This window comes from Eufriesea mexicana, unplaced genomic scaffold (assembly GCF_001483705.2).
Source record: "Eufriesea mexicana isolate 0111107269 unplaced genomic scaffold, ASM148370v2 scaffold654, whole genome shotgun sequence".
In the NCBI taxonomy this organism is placed as follows: domain Eukaryota; kingdom Metazoa; phylum Arthropoda; class Insecta; order Hymenoptera; family Apidae; genus Eufriesea; species Eufriesea mexicana.
In genome coordinates this window covers 1447371-1469216 of record NW_016908877.1, presented here as the reverse complement: position 1 = coordinate 1469216, position 21846 = coordinate 1447371, and the positions used below count along the sequence as shown (strand labels likewise).

General features: G+C 38.5%; 2 protein-coding genes across 15 annotated transcripts in view; one reads left to right on the top strand and one right to left on the bottom strand.

The window, feature by feature from the left end:
• The window catches only part of LOC108546538 (mucin-5AC), a 40748-nt gene extending 30078 nt beyond the window's left edge, over positions 1-10670 (bottom strand). For 6 of the 8 annotated variants that reach the window (XM_017898668.1, XM_017898675.1, XM_017898676.1 and 3 more), the window contains exons 1-2: positions 10592-10670; positions 9536-9933 (exon numbers count right to left, since the gene is read on the bottom strand). In XM_017898668.1, coding sequence (XP_017754157.1) covers positions 9536-9664 — 129 coding nt within the window. In that variant the 5' untranslated portion in view covers positions 9665-9933; positions 10592-10670. Of the gene's footprint in view, positions 1-583; positions 1194-1795; positions 2065-2605; positions 2888-9535; positions 9934-10591 lie in introns of those variants that run through there. The other 2 variants (XM_017898672.1, XM_017898673.1) reach the window with 2 other exon arrangements.
• Positions 10671-10915: 245 nt separating this feature from the next.
• Positions 10916-21602, top strand: LOC108546537 (F-BAR domain only protein 2). 7 transcript variants are annotated; one of them, XR_001890139.1, is made up of 14 exons: positions 10916-10963; positions 12493-12804; positions 13319-13576; positions 13662-13857; positions 13923-14243; positions 15046-15159; positions 18305-18404; positions 18777-19038; positions 19116-19380; positions 19555-20035; positions 20109-20325; positions 20391-20739; positions 20876-21351; positions 21437-21602. XR_001890139.1 is itself a non-coding variant. In XM_017898664.1 (14 exons), the coding sequence occupies exons 1-14, from the start codon at positions 10934-10936 to the stop codon at positions 20944-20946; spliced, it is 2904 nt and encodes a 967-aa protein (XP_017754153.1). In that variant the 5' UTR covers positions 10916-10933; the 3' UTR covers positions 20947-21602. The 7 variants fall into 7 exon arrangements, 6 of the variants coding, with proteins under 6 accessions (XP_017754153.1, XP_017754152.1, XP_017754155.1 ...); XM_017898664.1 differs by having other exon boundaries at positions 19116-19165; positions 19238-19380; positions 20876-21602; XM_017898663.1 differs by having other exon boundaries at positions 18305-18395; positions 20876-21602.
• The last annotated feature ends 244 nt before the right edge of the window (positions 21603-21846 follow it).

Below are 21846 nucleotides of genomic sequence, written 5' to 3'. Positions count from 1 at the left end.
GGCTAAATCTCCATCGTACACAGAGATTTCGATACACAGATAATATCGGTCGTCGAGATAAAGTATATGGCGAGGCAGCACGGCGAGAATCTGAATAGCAAACTCGTGAGAATTATTTCTCGATCGCGTACTTGTCTGCGCGATACTCTCCTCCATCGACCCCTCCATCGCGAATCGTAGGATATAAAAGAAGAAAGGAACTACGGAATCGAATCCTTCTTTCACCGTATACCTCCGGCGACTTATAACTCTCTAATAATTTCTCTCGCGAGTGGGAAACATACTCCTCTCACGAGACTATCGATCCGGACGATATATCGAAAGCTATCCTATGCTCTCGTCGAAAGGACCATCGTGGTGGTATTATCGAAAAATGGCCTCGAGAGAACGACGGAGGAAAGCCAATTCTTGCTATAGCACGTCTTACGATACCATTCACGGATATGCTGTCTGAAATATCTTCGAGGGAATCCCCGCCAGGCTATCCAACCTCTTCTAACGAATCTACGCTCTGAAAGTACCGTTACGGAAACGAAGAAGACGATCCACGAGCGATGCAACGATCTCCCGGACAGTTTCTCACCTTGTCAATTGGCATTGAAGGGCACGCACGACAGAGGTTCCAGAATGAACCAATCATGAGGCCGCGGTGTGTGGGGCAGTGGAACAGTAGTGACACACAGCCGCTGCAGTAGCGACGGGGCCGTTTAGACGACGGACACAGTCGTCAGGCCAGGTTGATTTCCTCCTGAGGACGTGGCTCCTCGGCGTCGACGATGCGGCTACACTTGCTTCACTTCCTCCTGCTTCTTCTTCCCTTCTCCACCGCCACCACCTCCACTTTACCACCTCCTCCTACCTCCTTCTCTTCCTTTTCTTCTTCCGCCCGTGGCTTTACTCCTGCTCCTTCTTCTCCCTTCAAGGCAGTATTCGCGAACGGTAGTCGGACGTCCGGCTTGTGCTCCGTCTGAGTGTACGTATGCATACGTACGTATTCGCATGCACGAGGATGTGGTCGGGCGGCAGACGGGCACACACACGCGCGCGCGCGCTCGTATCCAGTGCATGCGTGCGCGCGATGAACGTCGAGCGCCGGTGTGCGAGTCACCAGCGTGGCGATGTGGCGAGAAAGTGGTAAAGAAAGAACAGAGAAAGAGAAATAACGTGTGAGTGTCGTACTACAGCGAAAAGGGGCGTGAGGGAGAGGTAGTGAGGGAGGAGGGAGAAGAAGGAGGGAAGGAAGAGGTGTCGACACTAGCTCGTTCGAGGGTGCAACATCAGCGGGACTTTAACCCTTTGCACTAGTGCGTCTGCTCGCGATCGCATACGGAACGAATTCTGCCACTCTGCGCTATTTACCAGGTCTATGGATTTTCAGGTGTGCAGAGTAGATTTTCGGATCGATTTTTTAATGGATCGCGCCGAGTATTTCACGGATAACCGATGCAAAAGGTTCGTTCGCGATGATTCCATCGGGGATAAAGATCGATCGGAAACGTTCTGTTCGAGGTATCGTTTAAATCGATTCCAATGGTCGAAAGCAATCGAATTAAGAAGGGAGGAGCCGGTCGTGATCTTTCAACAGAATGGAATGACAGGGGAACTCGACAGGAGAAAATAATTGCACACGGAATTTGGTTGGAATTTTGTCAGATTTATCGTCACTCATAAACGATCCGAATGGAGGAATAGCAATCGGATTACACGGAATTAAAGAAAACGCGAGAGCGGAAGAAGGAGATGAGAAGATGGGGACCGGAAAGCAAGACAAGGGTGGGTCGTGTTCGAAGCCTACCACTCCATCGTCTCCGTCGTTAGGGCTTCCCTGCTTTCGTCCCGTAGACTAGTATATTATCCTTGCTCTCCTCTTCTTCCTCAACTTTCACCACTTTCGCGTATCTGTCTCTTTCCTCGGCTCTCTTTTATCCTCTTTCCCTTTCTCTCTTCCTGTCTCTCTGTCCGTCAACGATCGTCTTCTCCGAAAGGCTGGTATCAACTCGTGACGGCGGTTCGCTGGCGGATCACGCACCCAAGAGTGTTGTGGCCCGGCGTGATGTTCACCGGCTGAAATTCACCGCATCCGGAAGCAATCTTTTCGCGTGCGTACGTGCGTGCGTGTTAGTAACGCGCGTGTGCCCCGGAACGAGAGCAACGGAGGCAGCGGCCTTGGTCGGAAGGGGCCGTCGATTCAACGCAACACACGCGACGACACACGGGAAAGACGAAGGCACGAGAAAACAACGGTCATTTGCCACGTACCGGTGTCTTTCGGCTCTGTACACTCTCTCTCTCTCTCTCTCTCTCTCTGATTCTCTCTATATGTCTCTCCGGTGTTCTTTCTCTAACTTTGGTAACTCGTGCTGGTGATCGGCTGGAAAGCCAAGTAACGACAGGTAGAAATGAAAGCGAGAGATAGAGAGAGACAAAGAGAGAAAGCGGAAGAGAGAAAAAGGAGAGAAATAGCTAGATATACGTGTATATATGTATATATATGTACGCACACATGTACGGATGTATATGTGTATGTATATATATATATACGTGTGTGTAAATATATATATCTATATATATATGTATGTATGTATAAAATAACGTTATGTATTACAAGCGAGGATGGCAAAGTAACACTCGGACGCGTTGTACGAACGGAATAACGAGACGGAGGGCAGAGCGAGAACGGAATCGTGAGAGGCACTGGTCCCACCGTCGCACCGATCGCACCGACGACGTTGCGTAGAGCGCCGCGTCGCCGGCGAGACGGCCCGACGGTAGAAGGGGTTGCCAGAGCGCAGGCGCCCAACCGGATCGGGTCGATAGTCCGCAACGTTACTCCCTGTTTTCCTCTCTCTTTCTTCGCTCCAGTCCCCTCTCTTTTCTCCTCCTTCTCTATCGCTCTTTCCTTCGCATCGCCTTTCTCCTTGCCTTTTCTCTTTCCATCTACCGTTCCTCTATCTTCCTTACTCCTTGCATCGGACTTCCGACTCCTTGTCACTTTTCCACGATTTTTCCGATTCTTCTTTTTCACGTCACTGTCTCTGTCTGTCTCTTTCTCTCTTCCTTTACATTTGTCTTATTTATTTCCTCTTTCCTTCTTCCTCTTTCCCCTTACCTTTCGACCACCTTTGTCGAGACGTCTAGCGAGACTATCGAGACGGTACACTCCCTTTTGGTTTGCCTGTCTCTTTCGTCTTACGAACAAACGTTGTCCTTTTTGGTATTTTCCTCCTATTTTCCTCTCTTTCTTCTTCGCACGATCGTTCTTTTTTTGTCTCCCTTTCCCGTTGATCTTTACCTCCGTACCGGCGACAACGCGATTCCATCTCTCTTTTTCTCTTTGTACTCGCTCGCTCATGTGTATTCCCTGTCGGTTGTCTTGCTCTTTTTCCGTTTTTCTCGCTCTCTTCCTCTCTCTTGTTTCATATACTTAAGGGTCTCTCGGTCTCCTTTCGGTTACCGTTCCCCTTTGGCGAAAACCCCTGGTCGCCTTTTCCTCCGCCAATGTCGCTTCTACCTCTCGAGTCTCCCACAGGTATACATACATTTTCGACATGCGTTTTCAACCGTGACGAAAACCTTGCACCCCTGGATCTTACCCTCCTACATTCCTAATGATTCCTCCGTCATTTAAATCGCACAACCAACCTTGTATCCTACGATACTCTCCGCTCTTTCCTCCCAAGCTTTACCTCGCGAATCTAATTGGCCTACGACGCAGGTATTTACGTCGGTTTTCATCTACACGCGCGTAATTTCAAAGTTGCTTTTTGCCCCATGCTCCGGAATTTTATTTTTACACCTTTTCCCTGTTCCACGTCGACACACCGATCTCGTCGATACCCTTATCGCGTTAACGCGAAATCCGTGTGCACAGGAGCACACGGTGCCCGATAAAGATAATACTATGCTGAATCCTCGTATACATTTTGTATTTGTCCATACATTTTCTCTTCTACCAGGAATCTCCTCTGTAAAATTTCCATCGTCTTATCCTGGCGGGCGCTCGTCATTTCCTCGTTTTTCCGTGACGCTTCCCTCTTCTTCTTCCTCGTTGGCTAGCTCCCACCCTCGCGAGCTGCACCACGCGCGTTAGGCAGCACTCGATCGTGCGTCTTTCTCCCCCTACCGGCTGTTAGTCGACCCGTTCGCGTAGCCGGCGCCACTATGTCGGGCCAGCGTCGCGACGCTGCTAACCTTCCTGCGGATGCAGATATAGGCACGTTTGCGGCGTTCCAAACTTCGACCGCTGCTCCTGATATTTCTCGCTATTCACGTTTCGACAAAATTCCTCCCCTTTTTCTTTCCTATTCTCTAAACCGGCATGTCGACGATTGTCTCTGTTCCTTTTTATTCCTTCCCTCTCCATTTTATATTTATTTCCTCTTCCCTTTCCTCATTTTCCAACGGGGGCGAAAGACAATGGAGAGCATGGTCGAAATTCGTACCGTAAGTTTTGGACACGCAGTCGGGGATGTGGGTTACGAGGGGCATGCTGATTGTTCGAATACACGAATAATGGTTCGGCCGATGCGCGAATTGAAAGGGGGCGAGACACGCTCGAGGGATTCGCCGCGATCCGCGGATCGTTTTCGATATTGCGTCCACCTGTGTACAGCCGCGTTCGGCTTCAGCCGACTGATATTGCGTATTGTTCGACCAGAAAAACCAACTGGTTTATGGCTGCAGGAAGAATCTAAACTGGCGAAACCACGGGTAGAAAGTGTACACAGATGACACCGCGAGATTTAACTCGGAGGGTAAAACCGAGTCCGATACGTATCTCGTGTAGCTCGGATAGGGGAACGTGGAAGACACCGAAGGACGATGGATATTCGCTCCGTTTACGAGTATCCTGTATCTCCACGAGGCTCGGCATTATTACGTGGAACTTCCTATCTGATCGCAACGACCCACTGGAATCGTAGCACTCGAGTCTCGATCGAGACTGTTCTACCATCGCAGCCATTGCTAGTGCATCAATTACGTCTACTTCCGCTACTTCCGGACGTCCCTGCAACCTCGAGAAGATTCCTCGTCTCTGCAAGGTAGCCAAAGAAACGCGCAAAGGGGATGCGAATCGAGTTATCTCTCGAAGGGATGATCGTTACGTAACGCCGCGTAATATATCCTGTTTAGTTGTGAAACACTTATTTTCGTTGGCTGGAGGGACACGCCTGCCAACCATTCCCGAGCAGCACGTTCCCATCGACCCAAAGTCTCTTTTCCAGCGATATTCTCCGGCACGTAGATATTTCACGATGTGCGTTAAATAACGTATCCGTGACCCAAATAATCACGAATTTCTCTATCTTAGGTGACCAGACACTGTGTACCGGACGTTGGGGCAAAATATCCGTCGATAGTGCAAACGTAACTGCGAGTAGAAATGGAAATACTCCGTCTACGTACCCTGCCCGCGAGTCTTGGATAGATCGATCGTGCAGAAGACCCATTAATGCATCTCAGATTGCATCCGAAAGAAGCAATCCTAACGTCCGTTCGAGTAGGTTACGGATCGAACCGTGAGTTTAATTGCTAGACTTACGACTTGTTTTAATTTGCGAGATATGTGCCACGTTGAAAGGGTTAAATTCGACTAGTCGATAAAACCCGGCGAGTACCCACACCGGCTAGATCGGTGAGTACAACGATGCATCGGATACAGCCGGAACCGATAATTGGCTGACGAATTCTCCCGGTTAACGCGTTTATGCCAGTTTCGCCCTTCAGTCAGTTTCATTCAGACGTCAGGTTACTCTGTAATTAATTCGAGATGTGGCTCGGCCACAGCCACGTAAAGTGGATGGAAACTGTTAAAGTGCATAGCTTTAAGGAAGAAGTAGATAAAGCAAGGACCAGAAATTAGTTAGCGTTTACTCTTCGTTATGCGAATCACGTTTTCATAGTTCTCTGTTAAACTTAAACAACCCTATGGAACGAAAGATTTGGCCAAATTTAACTAGAGTTCACCGTTTAAGACCCATAATATCGCAAAACATCGATACGTGTTATTTTCACGAACTTCATTGTCTCTTCGATGCGAAATTTACGAGCATGCGCGCGAGAATAGGTGAATTAACGACAAGCAATTATCGCGAAATTTCTTCGTGCGTTATATTTAACTCACGAGTTGGCGGGAAAGAAACGAATGCATACGTATGGACGACACGCGAAATTTATACTTACCTGCGGGATAAATATTTATAATTCCACGCGGCCGTATCGCATGGCGTGCAAGCTACAGGATAAAGCATTGAATTTTATATTCGCATGTGTATATACGTTCCACCGACAAACTATTTGCGACTAGGATACAGGAGCTGATCAATCGTGTATGCAGGCACGAATTTCTGGACTTTCAACATGCTTCTAAGATTGTGTGTGTATACTTCAACTCGACATAGAATACAGAGGTACAAACGTTATTGTAGATGCAGCTTGCCGGATACAGTTAATCCTTTACGCTAGCGTCGAAATCATGTCCCTGGGGGTGAACATGAATTTCGAGCATTTTGTCTCCCTTCTCTATCTCTCTCTCATGTTTTCTTTTTTTTTCTTTTTTGACAGAAAATAATCGTATATACGTCGACTGGAACAATTGGGTGCTCCTTAGAGACTATTACATATTCGAAGTCTATTAAGTACTTTCGTCCCCGATACTTGGCGTCCAAAGGTAACCACGAAAAAAGAACTCTAATTGTTTCATCTAAACTCGTCGTTCAGCTATGACGCGAGACGTCGAAAAGACTATCCGTACCCGTTTGATCCTCATGTGAACAGTAGACTGATTGCAGCTAATTACCGTAATTGCAGCGAATAGGAGGGAAAGAAGAAAAGGAATACGTCCAGTGTCCTTGACAACACGGCAGAAATATACCGAAGGAGGGAAATTGTTCCGTGGCAAGAAAAAAAAGTGGAGGAAAAAGAAGAGGGGAAAAAAGAGAAGGAAATGAGAGGAGGAAAAAAGTGCGCTGGCATTGTTGTTTCCTAAGTTGCCATCTTAAGCAGGTAACCGTCCTAATTTTCGTGGTTAATTGAAGGGAGATGCTGACAATACCGGAAGCGCGACGCTTTTTCATCCGTGGAAATTTCAGACGGGTGGAAGAAGCAGGGAAAATAATGAAATTATAGGACATTATGATATCTAACAAAGAGCAGACGTCGACGGCTCGATTTAATTCCCCTCCGCGAGAATCCTACCACCACCAACCACCACGGCTCGTTAAAAATGAACCGAGCCTAGAGGCGGCGTCTATGCAGCCGCAAGTGGGTTAATTAAAATCTTCAGCCGAGTATCGCGCCGTTCTACGCCTATTTTGCAAATTTATCGCCGATCAGCCGGTGAAATCGGTATAATCTATCAGGAGATTCGACAGAATGTCATGGATATTATTCCTGTGAATTCTTAGAAGGAACAACGAGACACCGATATTTTACATTGACAGGAAACATCGTGGAAAGTTTCGAGGATCGTTCCGTGTTGCAAAATATAACCAAGTTACTCGTATCGATCGAGTTCGGTAAAGCATTGAACGCGTTTAATTTTAGCGTTAATGAACCGAAGAGTCGAGGAATAGAAGAAACGTTTCGTCGACACGCAAAGTTCAATAAAGCATAGCGTTGAACGTGACCCCGCACGTACACGCGTACCCTGCACTTGCCGATGATAAGTTACGCTCGACTTCCGTTTCCGTTCACTGCAACCACGTTCGGTTGCACGTACGGCACCTGCTCGAATTGCATGAATTACGTCGCATCCAGTACACGTTGGTGTCAAATGGAAAAAAAGAAAAAAATTGTACACCATATGCCGTGAATTTATTTTCGTCGCTTCAACGATTCTTTCTCCCTACTCCTAGTTTTGTTGTTCGTTATCAATCGCAATCGTAAATGTCAAACGCACAACGACCACGTTTTCTCTGGACAATTGGAAAGCTATATACATGGTTATACTTGACCAACAACGTGGGTAATTTTAAACGATTCGGCGAAATTACAAAAATAAGAAAGTGTCTCCGGAATCTTTTCACATAGGTAAGCCAATACGGCTTTGCCAACTTCTGCACCTACAAGACATAATAGCAAGTGGTTCAAGTGGACTGCAGAAGTGGAATTGGTGTCGTCTTTTGTTCTCGCCGAATCAGCACCAACCTCTTTTTCTTGGCATTCTTAGAAATCAATACGTGCTTCCTAAGTTTCTAATACGAGGCAGGCAGATCGCTAGTTTGTAATATGATATACACACTGTCCGCTAAAAATCCTCCATTTTCTTACTCTAGATCTAAGCTAAACGGACTCTTCTCGATTTAGCTCGACCAAGTAATTCGACCTAGCAATTATCGTCTTATTTCTTATTTCTTTTATACGCTAAAACATTCCTGTGCCTTCTCCATCTATATTTATATGTAATTATATATGCACGTGCGTGTGTATACCAATGGTCTCTTGTACATAGCAACGAAGACACGCAAACTTGGAACGTGTTTAATTTATATAACGTGTAAAGGAGCAATTGTACAGGTGCTAAGAGGGTACAACCTACTCGACTGTCGAAGGGATAGAGGGGTAAGGGGTATACAAATGCAAGGCCCGTAAAAAAATAAAACATTTTCGCGGAACGGTACATCGTGTGAAATCCCTCATGACTGAGGATTGAGCCGGAAACGCGAATAAAAGCGATAGCCATCCTTCTTCTTTCGGAAATTTTATCACGTACCAATTCGAGTATTTTATCACGTACCAACGATAATGGAAAATAACACGGTATCGTTTAACTCTTTTACACAAAGATGTATGTAAAAAGGTGTAGGTATGAAAAATAGTAAGAAAACTGATTAATATTAATAATATTATTGGAAAACATTTTTATTCAATAATAAAGGATATTCGTTAGATAAGTTAAACGTGTTAATAGAAAAAACGATATCAATTTGAAAGAAGAAATAAAAATAAAAAAAGTGTCGAGGAAGGAAACGAATCGGTACGAGATAAGCGTTTACCAAATACCACAATCGAATGAATAATTTATTACACCGATAGAAAGGAAAAAATCAGAACATCACACGTATAAGTCTGAAAAATGTCGTAGAAATATGCAAATTACTCGATCGTTTTTCGGCGTGGCGCATTAAATCACTGGAGGAACTTGAAATAAAAATTGCATCGTGACCGGCACCGAAGCATGCTTGCACCGATCGATCGTTGCAACCCATAACACTTCGACCATGCATCAGTAAAGGTGAACAAACTCTACGTGTTTCGACTCGAGACATCTGCGCCACATAACCTACACTACCGTCGTAACTTTTTCCAATTTTACACTCGTATTTATTTCTTAAAGACTTAAACAAATTTAATAAAAAGAAATATAATCGAACATTCTAATTAATTCATCATATCTTAATGATTTAATCGTGTTCGTATCGAGATTTTATAAATATGATATATTGCATATCGAAGATACTCGCGTCGCTCTCGACTCGACCGCAATATGGCCGTTCATTTGACAAAGAATTAACGTTTCGTTTCGCTCACTCACCAGATATTGCTTGCAATGTCTTTTATGCTTAACGGTGCAGCGTTTCTTCTTTTTGGAGGCACCCGTAGTCAAACCATTTCCGGATTTTTCTTTGTGAGGCGTCGACAGGTTCCCCTTGTTTGCGGGCATCGCAGTAATCCTCGTCCACGGAAATTGGGTCGTTTTACCTGTCGACGGCCGGCGAGAACAGATGCACCGTTCGGTCCAGCGACGAAAGTGATTGATAATGCTCGAAACTTCTCTCTTCTCCGTATATACGATACACACGTGAGCGATATTACATGTGTACGTATAGCTACTGGATATGCGCAAGGACACTGGACTACCCTGAGCTGATTATTCGAGGCCACGCCTCCCGTCCTCCGACCTTCTACGTAACAACCGCCCCTTTCGAATTTCTGAAATTCACGAACAACCTGTTATCTTCGATGTCTTTTTTTTCAACGTTACGTTCCAGTCAATCGTTCGATTCAATGCTGTAATTGTTTCGTACGATCGTAAACCTCCGGTGTTTATACGCGATTTGAAAATAATAAAATTCAAGAAAAAGCGTGGGGGATGTTTGTTAGATACCAAAAAAGTGCTCGGCCCTGGACATTTAGTAGCGCCGCTGTTCGAAAGTGGTAAATCACTTAACTACGAGATACGATATGAATGTATATTAAATGCTACCGAAAGAATAATTTTCACGTTCACGATGTAAATATTGATTGAATTCCGAATCTGCTATTAAAAGTAATTGAACGATTCCAGACTCGTTAATAATGGGACAAAAAATATATATTTCGCATTCATTTTCTGTTCGAAAAATTATTACATTATACCTTCAAATATTTATACTTCAAATTGCAGTGATCATTATTTTTTGTATGATATAAACAGTAAAAGTATTTATAATATTATGAAAAGTAATTTTCGATACCAAAATGAAAATAAAATGTATAAATTTTAGATTACGATTCAATTGTCGTAATTGCCAATATTATACTATTAATTTCTATGAATTTGTAATAATAGGGCACAGTGATAAAGGGAGAAAAAAGGATGTTTTCTTACCGACCACTTTGGATGCTAGTATCTTTGCTCCCGCTTGGTAAGATGGCGATATACACCATTTATGAGAAGGAGAAGAATAAAGACGTGCAACGAAGATAGTTGAAATAAGTTGACCCGTGTCTCCGCGGTCGAGCGCGCTCGTTCTGCTCGAAACGTCCGAGCACGAAACGTTACGTTGGTTCGTTGTAAATTGAGTTACGTCTCGTATCTGTTGTACGGCTCGGACATTGCATCGTGTAGTCCTCTGTGTGTGTATGTGAGTGTCAATGATTCGTTATTAACGGTGCAGTTTGGCCTGGTACATCAGAAGATAAATTATGATGGTCTGATCGCGGTTCCAACATGACTGTGGATTTCGCCGACTACTTTTGGGTGAGTGTCTTTCCGCTTATTATCCCAGAATGTCATCCTCGTTAGATTTAGGTTAGGTACGGAGAGAAACCTTCTTTCCTTTCCTTTTCGTTTTACTTCGAGCGTAAACTCTTAACGAACTCTTCTCGTGATCATCCTTACGTCACGCCATCGTAAAATTTTTTGTTTCCGACTAAATATTATCATGCTTCACTTAATGAAATCTTTTCTTTTGTCTTCCTTGCACCTTACCATAATCATCCTCGTTCCTGTTCTTTTCTTTACACGGCACGCTTGTCTTCATTCTTTTTCACGAATGCAAGGTTACGCGTTTCATCTCTGTTATCTCGTTTCCACATCATCTCCACAATCTACGTAAAAAAAAAGATAGAATACAAAAGAATGTGTATTCGGTTGCACGTTGACATATGTATTGTTTTTTCTATGCATGTTTATAGTTTAAGTGTAGAAGACAGTGAAATTGTCAGCTTTGTTAATTAGTTTTAGAATATTTCGTTATAAGTTGTACTTTTAATTATATTATTAATTTTATTTAATTTATATTTTCTTCTTGTACTGTTTTACATATTTTAATGTACATAATATGACTATTTTCTAAATCTTGAATATTTTTTTCCTAACATGATTGCAGTGTAAATGCCTATTAAATAAAAAATACCATTTGTAAACAAGTTATTAGAATTTTCAGGTTCCTTTCATAAGTTAAAGAAATTTAACAATATAAAAATTTAAATATTTCCTATGATTTTATTATAAGGGTTGTGAATTCATAAATTTTTGGAAAGTCATGACATTGTCTTCCTGACAGAAGCATGGTATAGATAAGATAGCTACCACTTCCTTTCGCTTCCCTTAAAATTTTGTCTGTTTAAGATTATTATGTGTAAGCTATAATTATAATGATTTAAATATCATATATAATTAAGTTTTTATTGAACAAAATAAAGTTTTTATTGTAGTGTTTAAGAATTTATAAAATAAAAGATTTTTATTCATCTTGTCTTCTTCGTTCTAACTTTTATGAAAATAATTTACAAAAAAGTGTAGAAGGAAATAAATTTTTACAAATCATATTAAATTCTATTAATTTGGTTATAACAAGATTTTGTTATTCTCTATTAGTAAAGTTTGCAATAAAAAATTAAACCATGTGTCATGAGTGACAAGTAATATGTACAATAGGATGATAAGAGTAATAATATGTAATGACAGTTTATTACGCCGATGTTACTCAAGAGTCCTACTCTATGTGAGTTTACAGTATGATCATGGTTCAAGTGTTAAGTGGCTAAGTGGTCTTAAGTATAGTTTTAGTTTATCTTTTTTAGACATGATAACTTTAATTGCAAATGAAATTTTTATTCTCTTAATGCAACAATCATATTCTAATTATATTAATAATTATTAATAAATAATGCTAAAGTATTTATTTCATTATATTAAGAATAGAAAATGAAAATATGTAGAATAATATATTGTAAAAAAGATAGAAAATATTTAGGCAAAAAGAACTTTTTCTATAATTTAAGGGCGAAAAGAATAATGGATTTGACGTGTTATATCATAACATGAAGCATGGTGCAGTTGCAAGCAAGGAGTTGGCTGAGTTTCTAAAAGAACGATCAACTATAGAAGAAAATAATTATAAAGTTCTGAGTAAGCTAGCTAAACAAGCTGGCAGTAGCAGTAGTATACAAGGAACATTTGCACCTGTTTGGGCTGCCTTAAGAGGTGCAGCAGAAAAGCTAGCTGGTTTGCACTTGCAAATGGCCCAAAGGGTCACTGAACTAATAAAAGATGTATCAAAATATACAGATGAATTGCATAAAAAACACAAGGCTGTATGTAACCTTCTTTCCTAATCTAAATATTTAGAAATAAGTTAGTTTTAGGTTATTTTTTGAAATAATTATTAGTGTAGAGCATGTTAGACTGCTAAGCATATTTAATAAACTAATACAATGTGGATTATATTAACATATAAAATGTCTTATGTAATAAAATTTCATTATTTTATTTTGTCAATTAAATCTTTTTTATGCCACAATGGTATATTTTTCTATTTATTGCATTTATTACAACTGTTTATCATATAGTAGTATGAATCATTTTGTATATTTTTTACCTTATCAGTATCCGCCCACAGTCAGGTCACTAGGTTCTCTCTGACAGTAGTGTCTGCAAAGATATAAAGATAATACTTATCAAATCAGAATGATAAATAATTATTTGAAATAACTAATTAATTAACATGTTACTTCTTGCAACTGATTTCAACACTTAATTATATTTATACTACAAAAAACAACATTAACAACAACAATGTTAAGAAATACAAAACAAAAAAACATGTAGGTAAAAGAAGAAGAATCATCCACCTTGGAAGTTGTACAAAGTATTCAGAGTATCACTGTGACTTTACATAAGGCAAAAGATATGCGTATGCAAAAAGGGCTTGAATTAGAAAAATTGAGGAAAGACAATGCTAGCCAGAAAGAATTAGAAAAAGCAGAGATTAAATTTAAAAAAGCACAGGATGATTACAAAACTTTGGTTGATAAATACATGATCATAAGGAATGATTTTCAAACTAAAATGACACAGGCATGCAGGGTATTTATCTGATTTATCAATCATTTACCAAATTTCTTTTATGGATCTGCCACAATATTAATAAACCTATTCTTTTCTTATTAAGCGGTTTCAAGATGTGGAGGAAACACACTTAAAACATATGAAGGAGTTCTTAAATATTTATGCAGATGTTTTACAGTCAAATCACGAACAAGTTGGTCAGGTTCATATTGATTTTAAACGGCAGTGTTTGGACATGACAGTGGATAAATTACTAGAACAATTTGTACAAAGCAAATATACAGGTTTTGAGAAGCCAGGTAAAATCTTTAGTAACATGTAAAATAAACTTTAGTATTTTCTATATAATTTTTTTATAAATCAGGTACATTCGAATATGAAGAGATCATGACGGGTTTAGGAGAAATGACCAGTCATTCCCAAATGGAAAGCAATGTTGAAACACCTAAGGAAACATCAAAAGGAGCAAATGGAGAAACAGGCGTTGCTGGTAACACTCACAGTTCAAAAAACGATCGGGGATTAAAAGGGGAGGGTTGTCAGGTGGATGAGGAAAAAGGGACAGTACAAGAAAAAAAAAATGAAAGACTGAATGAAAGAGATAGAGAACTATCACATGCACAAGCCACCAAGGCTTCCCGCCGTACTGCCTCGCTACTCAACCTGTTCATGTCCAACTCCCAGGGTAGGTTTTCAAAGTCGAATAAAATTTTCAAGATCTTATTATATTTTAATTGCAATAGTTTTTATCTACCTCGACGTAATGTATTTTTTGATTATTATTACAAATTATCATTACAAATAAACCAATTTAATGATAAAAAAATGTTGCAATTAATAAAATTTTTAAAATATAAACAATTTCAAACATTTGACATGATTTTTCAACTCATTATATCTTGGTAGATGTATTTTGCAGTTTTAATTTATCATGTTGATACTATTTTACTATTCACATACATACACTTGTCCAATTTGTTTTTTAGCACTCAATCACAAATTTAATTGATCTAGGCATATGCGAAACAACTTTATTGACTTATGCTTATGTGGTTGTGTTACAATGCTTGTGCGTTATAATCTAACAATAGGTGGAGGATGACATTACAAGTTATTATGTATTCCAGGGGGTTCATAAATATATTTCTTTCTTTATATTAATATTAAATTTTCATTTGAAATATTGGATTTATGTTAGTGATTGTAATGAAAGGAGTATAGGATGATAAAAAATGTAATAAGTATTAACTTCATTTTATTTATCTATAGTTTTTATTATGAGATTATAGAACCTGTTTCAATTTACTTCAAATAATAAAATATTAACTAAACTAACATCCCTCTGGAGTGCTATTTATGCCACTGAAAGTGCAAACTGTAATCAAATTTTAATAGATATAAGTAATATATAACATAGCAAGATGAAGAAAAAAGGGCCATTGGAGTCACAGATCATTGAAAGATATAAGCAATGAGTGTTGTTTCAGACAAACAGAAGCAAGCAGGGTCTGGTTCGGCACCTGCAACTCCTCAGGGGAACAACCTGCCTCCTGCTGTTCCACCTCCCAGCATCTCCAGGAACCCTCTCAGAGGATCTAAATGTAACTGCTTACATTGTGATTACCTTTACCCTTTACCAAATCCATTACATGCATTTTATAGTAACTATTAGACTATTGGTTATATGGTACTATTTTACACACATATACACATATAAGAAATTTATTTAAATATATTGCTTTCTTTGGTAGTTAGTTTAAAGTGTTTAAGGTGAGGGTATATCTATACACATCTATACACATATAATATAGTAATTTGCTATAGCTTATTGCAACATTTTTTCAAATCTTTATAAAAACTATTTAAAAGAAATTCTAATATCTACTAAAGTTAACAAGTTTTTTTTCTATTTTAATAGAGTTTTAAAAGTACTTGCATTGTTACTAATAATATTTAATTGGTGGTCTTTTCGTAAATATTAAGAATATATAATCTTAAATATCATCAATCAATTTTCTTTTAATGCTATTTAAGTGTAATTAATTATAAAGAAAATATTGAATTTCTTAATAATCTAATTAAAATACAATCGAATAACAAGTATTTATTCAATAGGAACTGATGTAAAAAACATTATGTGCAACTTTAATTGGCCACCTTTGATGAAACACTCCTTTCACATACCTTTATCTTTATCTTGCTCTATTGGTTGTTCTCTATCTATGGTATTTGGTAACAGTTTCATTATCATAGTTCTGCCAATATAATTTATTTTATGGTCATACAGGATATGTGGTTAAATAAAATATCTGGTGACTTACAGTGGTAACGCGTATTATGGTTCCTCCACTCTGCACTCTTTTAGATCAGCAATGTACGTATACTAACATTGTTTAAGCACACTAAATTAATGTTATATGCATAGAATCATACTGTAAGATAACTGATGATTTATTGTTAATTTACAGATAATTAGAGAGATATTTATGTAACATTAATTTATTCTTAGCTTTTGAAGCACATTCAAAATATTTCTTCAGTCAGTTTAAAGCAGATTTACATTTTTATAGACATTCCACACTAGTGGGAAGAAATATTTTTTGTTCTTGTTTGACTAACACTGAAAAAAGCTTGCTTAGATAATAGGCTCTAGTTCTAGAATTACATGGTAATCTAATCAAGCAACCTAACAATTTTTTTCTATAAAGTGTTACTTATATAAATTGTTTTTCTAACAATTTTTTATGTAAACTTGTATCAAGGGGTTCTTCTATCAACACAATTCATTGTAAAATTTTTATATGTATTTGTTATTTGTATTTTATGCTCACACAATGGGAAAGACATTATTGACTTAATTTAAAAGTTAGATTTAAGAAGAATTGAATTTTGGAAAGTTTCTAAAATTTAAATTATACAAAATGTAATACAATACAATAGCAACATTTTTTATGCCATGCGCATTCATTCATAAACTTATCTTTTGCTTCCTCTTATAAAAATGATTGATAATCTCGAGTTTAATTCTCGAACGAATATAAACAACATAGTGATCAACTCTGAATTAATTTTTGAAACTTTCTCTAGTACTTTATCATAAACACATGTTCTCATAGAATAAATAAAATAAAGGGAGTTGGATTTGGATAAAGTTGAAATAAAAATGTGAGGTTGGCTACTGACGGAGCCTCAGGTGAGCCATTCTTATGAGTTTGTTACTGCATGGCTCACTTGCAACCTGTATTTATTTTCCAAGTGCAGATATCTTTCACGATATAGCGTAATGTGATTCTGCAAGCAACCCATTTTTTATTTACTAATTGCATCATTGTCCAATGTAGTTATCGTAAATTTTTGTTTGTATCGCGATGTCTTTTCCCTTTTTCGTTTTTTTCTGTTTTTTTTTTTGTCTTCTTTTTCTCTCTTTAATTCATTGAATGTTTGTAATGCCAAATTGAATACGATTAATTTATACAATGTTCGATATTATAGTACAAATTTATTATATTTTGTTCTTAAATTCTCATCACTTTATAATTTTGCATGTTGATAGTTAATATCCTTGCTTGCAGAATATATGTATTGTATGCTCTACTGATTTTTAGAAAAATACATAAGAGGTACACATACGCGAATAAATTGCGCAACCTCATATATGTACATATACACATTTTATAAATTGTCTTGAGAAATTGTATTTTTATATTAATATCGTAGGTTGTATACATAATTGTTAGAAAAACAATTTAAGAAGAGATTGGACTTTTGCAGATCTATATAGGATTTGATGGTGATGGTGTATGGGTTTTCTTATACCTCTGCTAATGTAACGTGCAATACTTATTTGCTATTCTCTGTATCCCTTATCTATAGTTTTTTTCCTAATTTAACGTAGGCGTCAAATCTCTGTAAGCAGTTTTAAGATGTGCTGATATGTTTTTCCGTTCACATCTTTTGAGATGCGTTTCCAAGAAAAAACAAAATATTTTCTGTAAAAAAGCAAAAGTTGAAAAAGTCCAGAAATATCGAAAAGTGATTCTTTCTTCAGTTTTGAAAAACATACGTAAGTGAGACAGAAATTTATATCAGCATAATTAGAGAGAATGTTGTAAAGAGAGAGCTCGTAAACAATGCATCTGCTACTTGTTGATTCGGTGATGACCATTTTGTTTAATCCGTAGATATTTAATCACGTTGCGCTATGCCTTAAACACTTGGAAAGTAAATTGATTTCTACCTGTCATTGAGTCGCAGATTTTATATTAATTTCTCGATTAAATTCACATTAACTCTTTTGATACAGATACGTTGACACCGCAAACGTAGTTTCTTCCGCTTTTTAGTTTTGGTTTTTAGTCACTTCCTTTTACTCTGTGTTAAGAGTAATGTCGTTCTAATTAAGATATTCAACAGAGCAATTAGTGGATAAAAATTATTTCTCTTATATGCGTGTACATAAAATTAGACTTCGCTTCTGTAGATTTAATATTTCGGTATAATTAAAAAGCTACTTATCTTTTTAAGCAATAAATAAGCTTCCTTAATTTTTATGCACGATTCACGAGAAAATAATTTTTATCGAGTTTTGATATCAGCATTATAATTAGAAATTAGAGTTTATCCTACTATAATCGTTCATATCATACATGTCATCTTACAAGAACTTTTAAAATCGGGTATTCAGATTTACTACGAAAAGTTAAGTGCTACTTTGATTTCTACATATCATGTGTCCACAACCAACAGGGTTTCTTCGCAGCAGAAGAGAAAAAAGAAAGGAAAAGAAGGCGAAAAAGAAGAAGGATATTGTGGAAACGAGTAGCAACAAAGAAGAAAAGTCTGACCTGTCAGTATATGCACATTCAGCAGATCTAGTGCACCAAAGATCAATCCCATGATCGAACTTAGAAATATATCATTGAAAATGAACCAAAAAATTAACATAGAGGAATAACTGTTTCATGCAAAGAACTTAATCATGGAATTGATTTTAAGCATTTTCCTTATTATACTTCTTTTTCAATTTTTATTGGCAAATTAAAATCGCTATAGTATAAAGTAAAAAAAAAAAAAAAAGATAACATAATTCTTAATAATTTATCTTTTGATACATATAAAAGAGGAAAGAAAGAAATTTTAACATGCGTGTATGATGCACTGGGCCTGCTGGAACTCTTGAAAGTATATTCCACTGAACCACGCTAATTCTATATAATAGGGAGGATAAGGATGACAGTAGAAAGTCTGAAACACCGACACCAGAAGTAGATGAGGATGGTTTCTGTATTAGACCGAAAGCAGAGCCGTGGGAGAATGAAAAAGGATTTTATTCTAGCTCAGATACCGATTCCGAAGACGAAAGGGAACGAAAGATTCGGGTGGAAATAAAACCACTTAGCAATGGCGGAGCACCGATGAGCGCCAGCGTAGACGAACTTAGGGCGACAGTGGAAAATTTATCTTTATCGCCTGCACCGACGGTATGTATTTTCCTTTTCATCCGTGTTTCTTTTCAGAGATTTGTTTCTCCAACGATATGGTTCCGATTATATAACAGGGACGCAGAGGATCGAATACCGACTCAGATCATCATATGAAAAGGTCTCAGTCAGTGTCACAGCAATTAGGAGGTAAGCCAAGCTCGGATTTACTTGGCCTAAACTTGTTCAATCCTAGCAGTACACCATCGAGTGCTTCAACGCCAACTGGTAGTCATCCGTACGCGTCATTGCAAAGTCCTCCGCCACTGTCTTTGTCACCGACGCCTCAACCACAGCCGCCACAATCCGCACCACCTACACATCCTCACCCACGATTCCCTGGTGAGTTTACGGAGTCACATTTTTGTACTCTCAGCTCATCGGGACGCTTTCTGTGTCTTGCCAAAATATGTCATTATGTGTATCTTGTATATTATGTGTACCATTTCACTTGGGGGGTGTATATATATAGAGAGAGAGAGAGTCCATAAATTCATGAGGTTTCATCTTTTACAGATGGAGATTTATTTTCGGAAGTGGGAGATATCACTCCGGCCTTACCCCCTAAACAATCCGCGTCCTCCACTCCAACAGGTTCTATTATCATTCCTAGACCGCCGTCCCGAAGAGGAGAAGGTCCTTCACCAAGGGGTAGAATGTCACCGGCAACTATATCTAGAGCTGACAGCGTGGCTAGCTTGGAGTTCCGTACAGCCGGTGTTGGAGTTGGTTCTTCTAGGGGTCCATCTCCGCTTACGATAGGACTCGCAGACACTATTCCTTTAGCAGTTGCCTTCCATGAGATAGTACACTCTTATTTTAGAGGTACCGATGAAACTCGGTGTCAGGTAAAGCTCAGTGGAGATATGATGCTGTCCTTCCCTGCCGGTATTGTCGCCGTGCTGGCAAATAATCCAAGTCCTGCGAAGCTAACTTTTCGCGTGCGAAATAGTAATAGATTGGAAAAATTGTTCCCTAATAATCAGCTCGTCAGCATGTAAGTTATGCTAGGATAGCTATAATAATAATGGAATTATTCGTGGGTGCCTGAATGTTGATATTTTATACAGGGATGTTACACAAACAACTGTCGACAGTACAATTTTTGAATTCAACATGAGTGCCTTAACTACGTTGTTACGCAAACAGGCTGAGCAAAATCCCTCGGCTTCGTATTTTAATGTAGACATACTCAAATATCAGATCAAGTGCAAAGAGGGCGCAAGTTCATGTCCTTTTCAGCTGGTTGCCTATTGGAAATGCGAAACGACTCATACCGACCTTAAGGTACTTACTCTGGATCTATTGGTGTTGCAACCTTTTATTAAATAAGCGGTTTATTGATGTTACAGATTGATTATAAATATAATAGTCGCGCTATGGCTTCTCCGAGTCCATTGTTGAACCTCCATGTGGCTGCACCCATAGACGGAGGTTTTAAGTCACTGAATAGTAAACCTCAGGCTCAGTGGTTATCAGAGACGAATCGAGTACTGTGGAAGTTCACAGAACTATCACAGCATAGTGAAGGTAACGGTGTAGGTTCTCTGAAAGCACGAGTAGAACTTGGGCACGGGCCAGGGAACCAAGGAACTATATATACACAGTTTAATTGCGAAGGGACCACATTATCTGGAGTTGAGTTCGAGCTTCTAGGCCCGGGATATAGATTAAGTTTAGTAAAGCGTAGATTTGTATCTGGTAAGTGATATATTTGTTATACTTTTAGCATTATTTATTTGTTTCATTACCATTCTTAATTTTGGCGATATATCCAAATATATTTTCCTTGTTTTCATAAATTATAGAGTGAATACATTTGCTTGTGTACTTTCAGGAAAGTATATTTGTGACGGAGATTCTGACTCACGGAGTAGATACGCTGCTCCGCCATCTAATGTGGATTGACGACTTCCAGAATGGGCACCTCAGTGGGAGAGTTTGCCCATTTAATATTGGTATTCGCTTGTTCATTCACTGCCCATACCACGACTAATGTCCGTTCACTTGTTCGAAATCGGCGTGGGGAAGCCTGTTGGATACCAAAGAATGTGTGCGATACAATATTAAGGATATATAGTAGATGGATAATTTGTACAGAAGCCGTGGTGCTGCGTGATTTCAATGTAGCAGGATGTAAAGTTTACTCGCTTTATGAGTCAAAAAGAAAACAAGGAAGGATATTGGGTACGAGAAAGGTGTAAGTGGAGGTCATAAAAATCTTCGTGAACCAGGATGAGTATGCTATGATACATGATCCTAGGTGAAGAAAATACTTGGATAGCAATGTAACGAAAAACATAGTTGGACTTCGTAAGTCACTCGCTACCTGATGAATGACGTTCTATGTGTTTTATAACTTGTATATTTTTCAATTTTTCTATATATTCTCGATTAGATTGTACTATTTTAGTAAAGTTTATATGTGATGCGTAAACAAAGTGTAACTACGATGACGACGGCGGCGACGATAACGACAACAGAAATGTTTAAGCTGTTGGGGAGTAAGTAGCCCATTTTCGCATAAAACCTTTGGTGTCCAGCATAATTTTCGCCACGATACTCTCGCCATATTATCGTTTATATATGTACATATATATATGTACCATTCTCTATATATGTACGTATATATATGTATATATAAGCATATATATATGTATCATTCTATATGTATGTATATATAGCATATATATGTATATATATATGTAAATTATATCTATATATATATATATATGTAGATATATGTATATATGTATGTATATGTATATATAGATAATCAAAATATGTTATAACTTTTTTTATGGAATA

Excerpts from the sequence above, each read along its gene's own strand:
- LOC108546537 (XM_017898662.1), top strand. The coding sequence starts at position 10,934 with ATGACTGTGGATTTCGCCGACTACTTTTGG. Across the intron at positions 15,160-18,304 it reads CCCTCTCAGAGGATCTAAAT|GGTTTCTTCGCAGCAGAAGA; the intron begins GTAACTGCTTAC and ends CACAACCAACAG. Across the intron at positions 20,326-20,390 it reads CGACTCATACCGACCTTAAG|ATTGATTATAAATATAATAG; the intron begins GTACTTACTCTG and ends TTGATGTTACAG.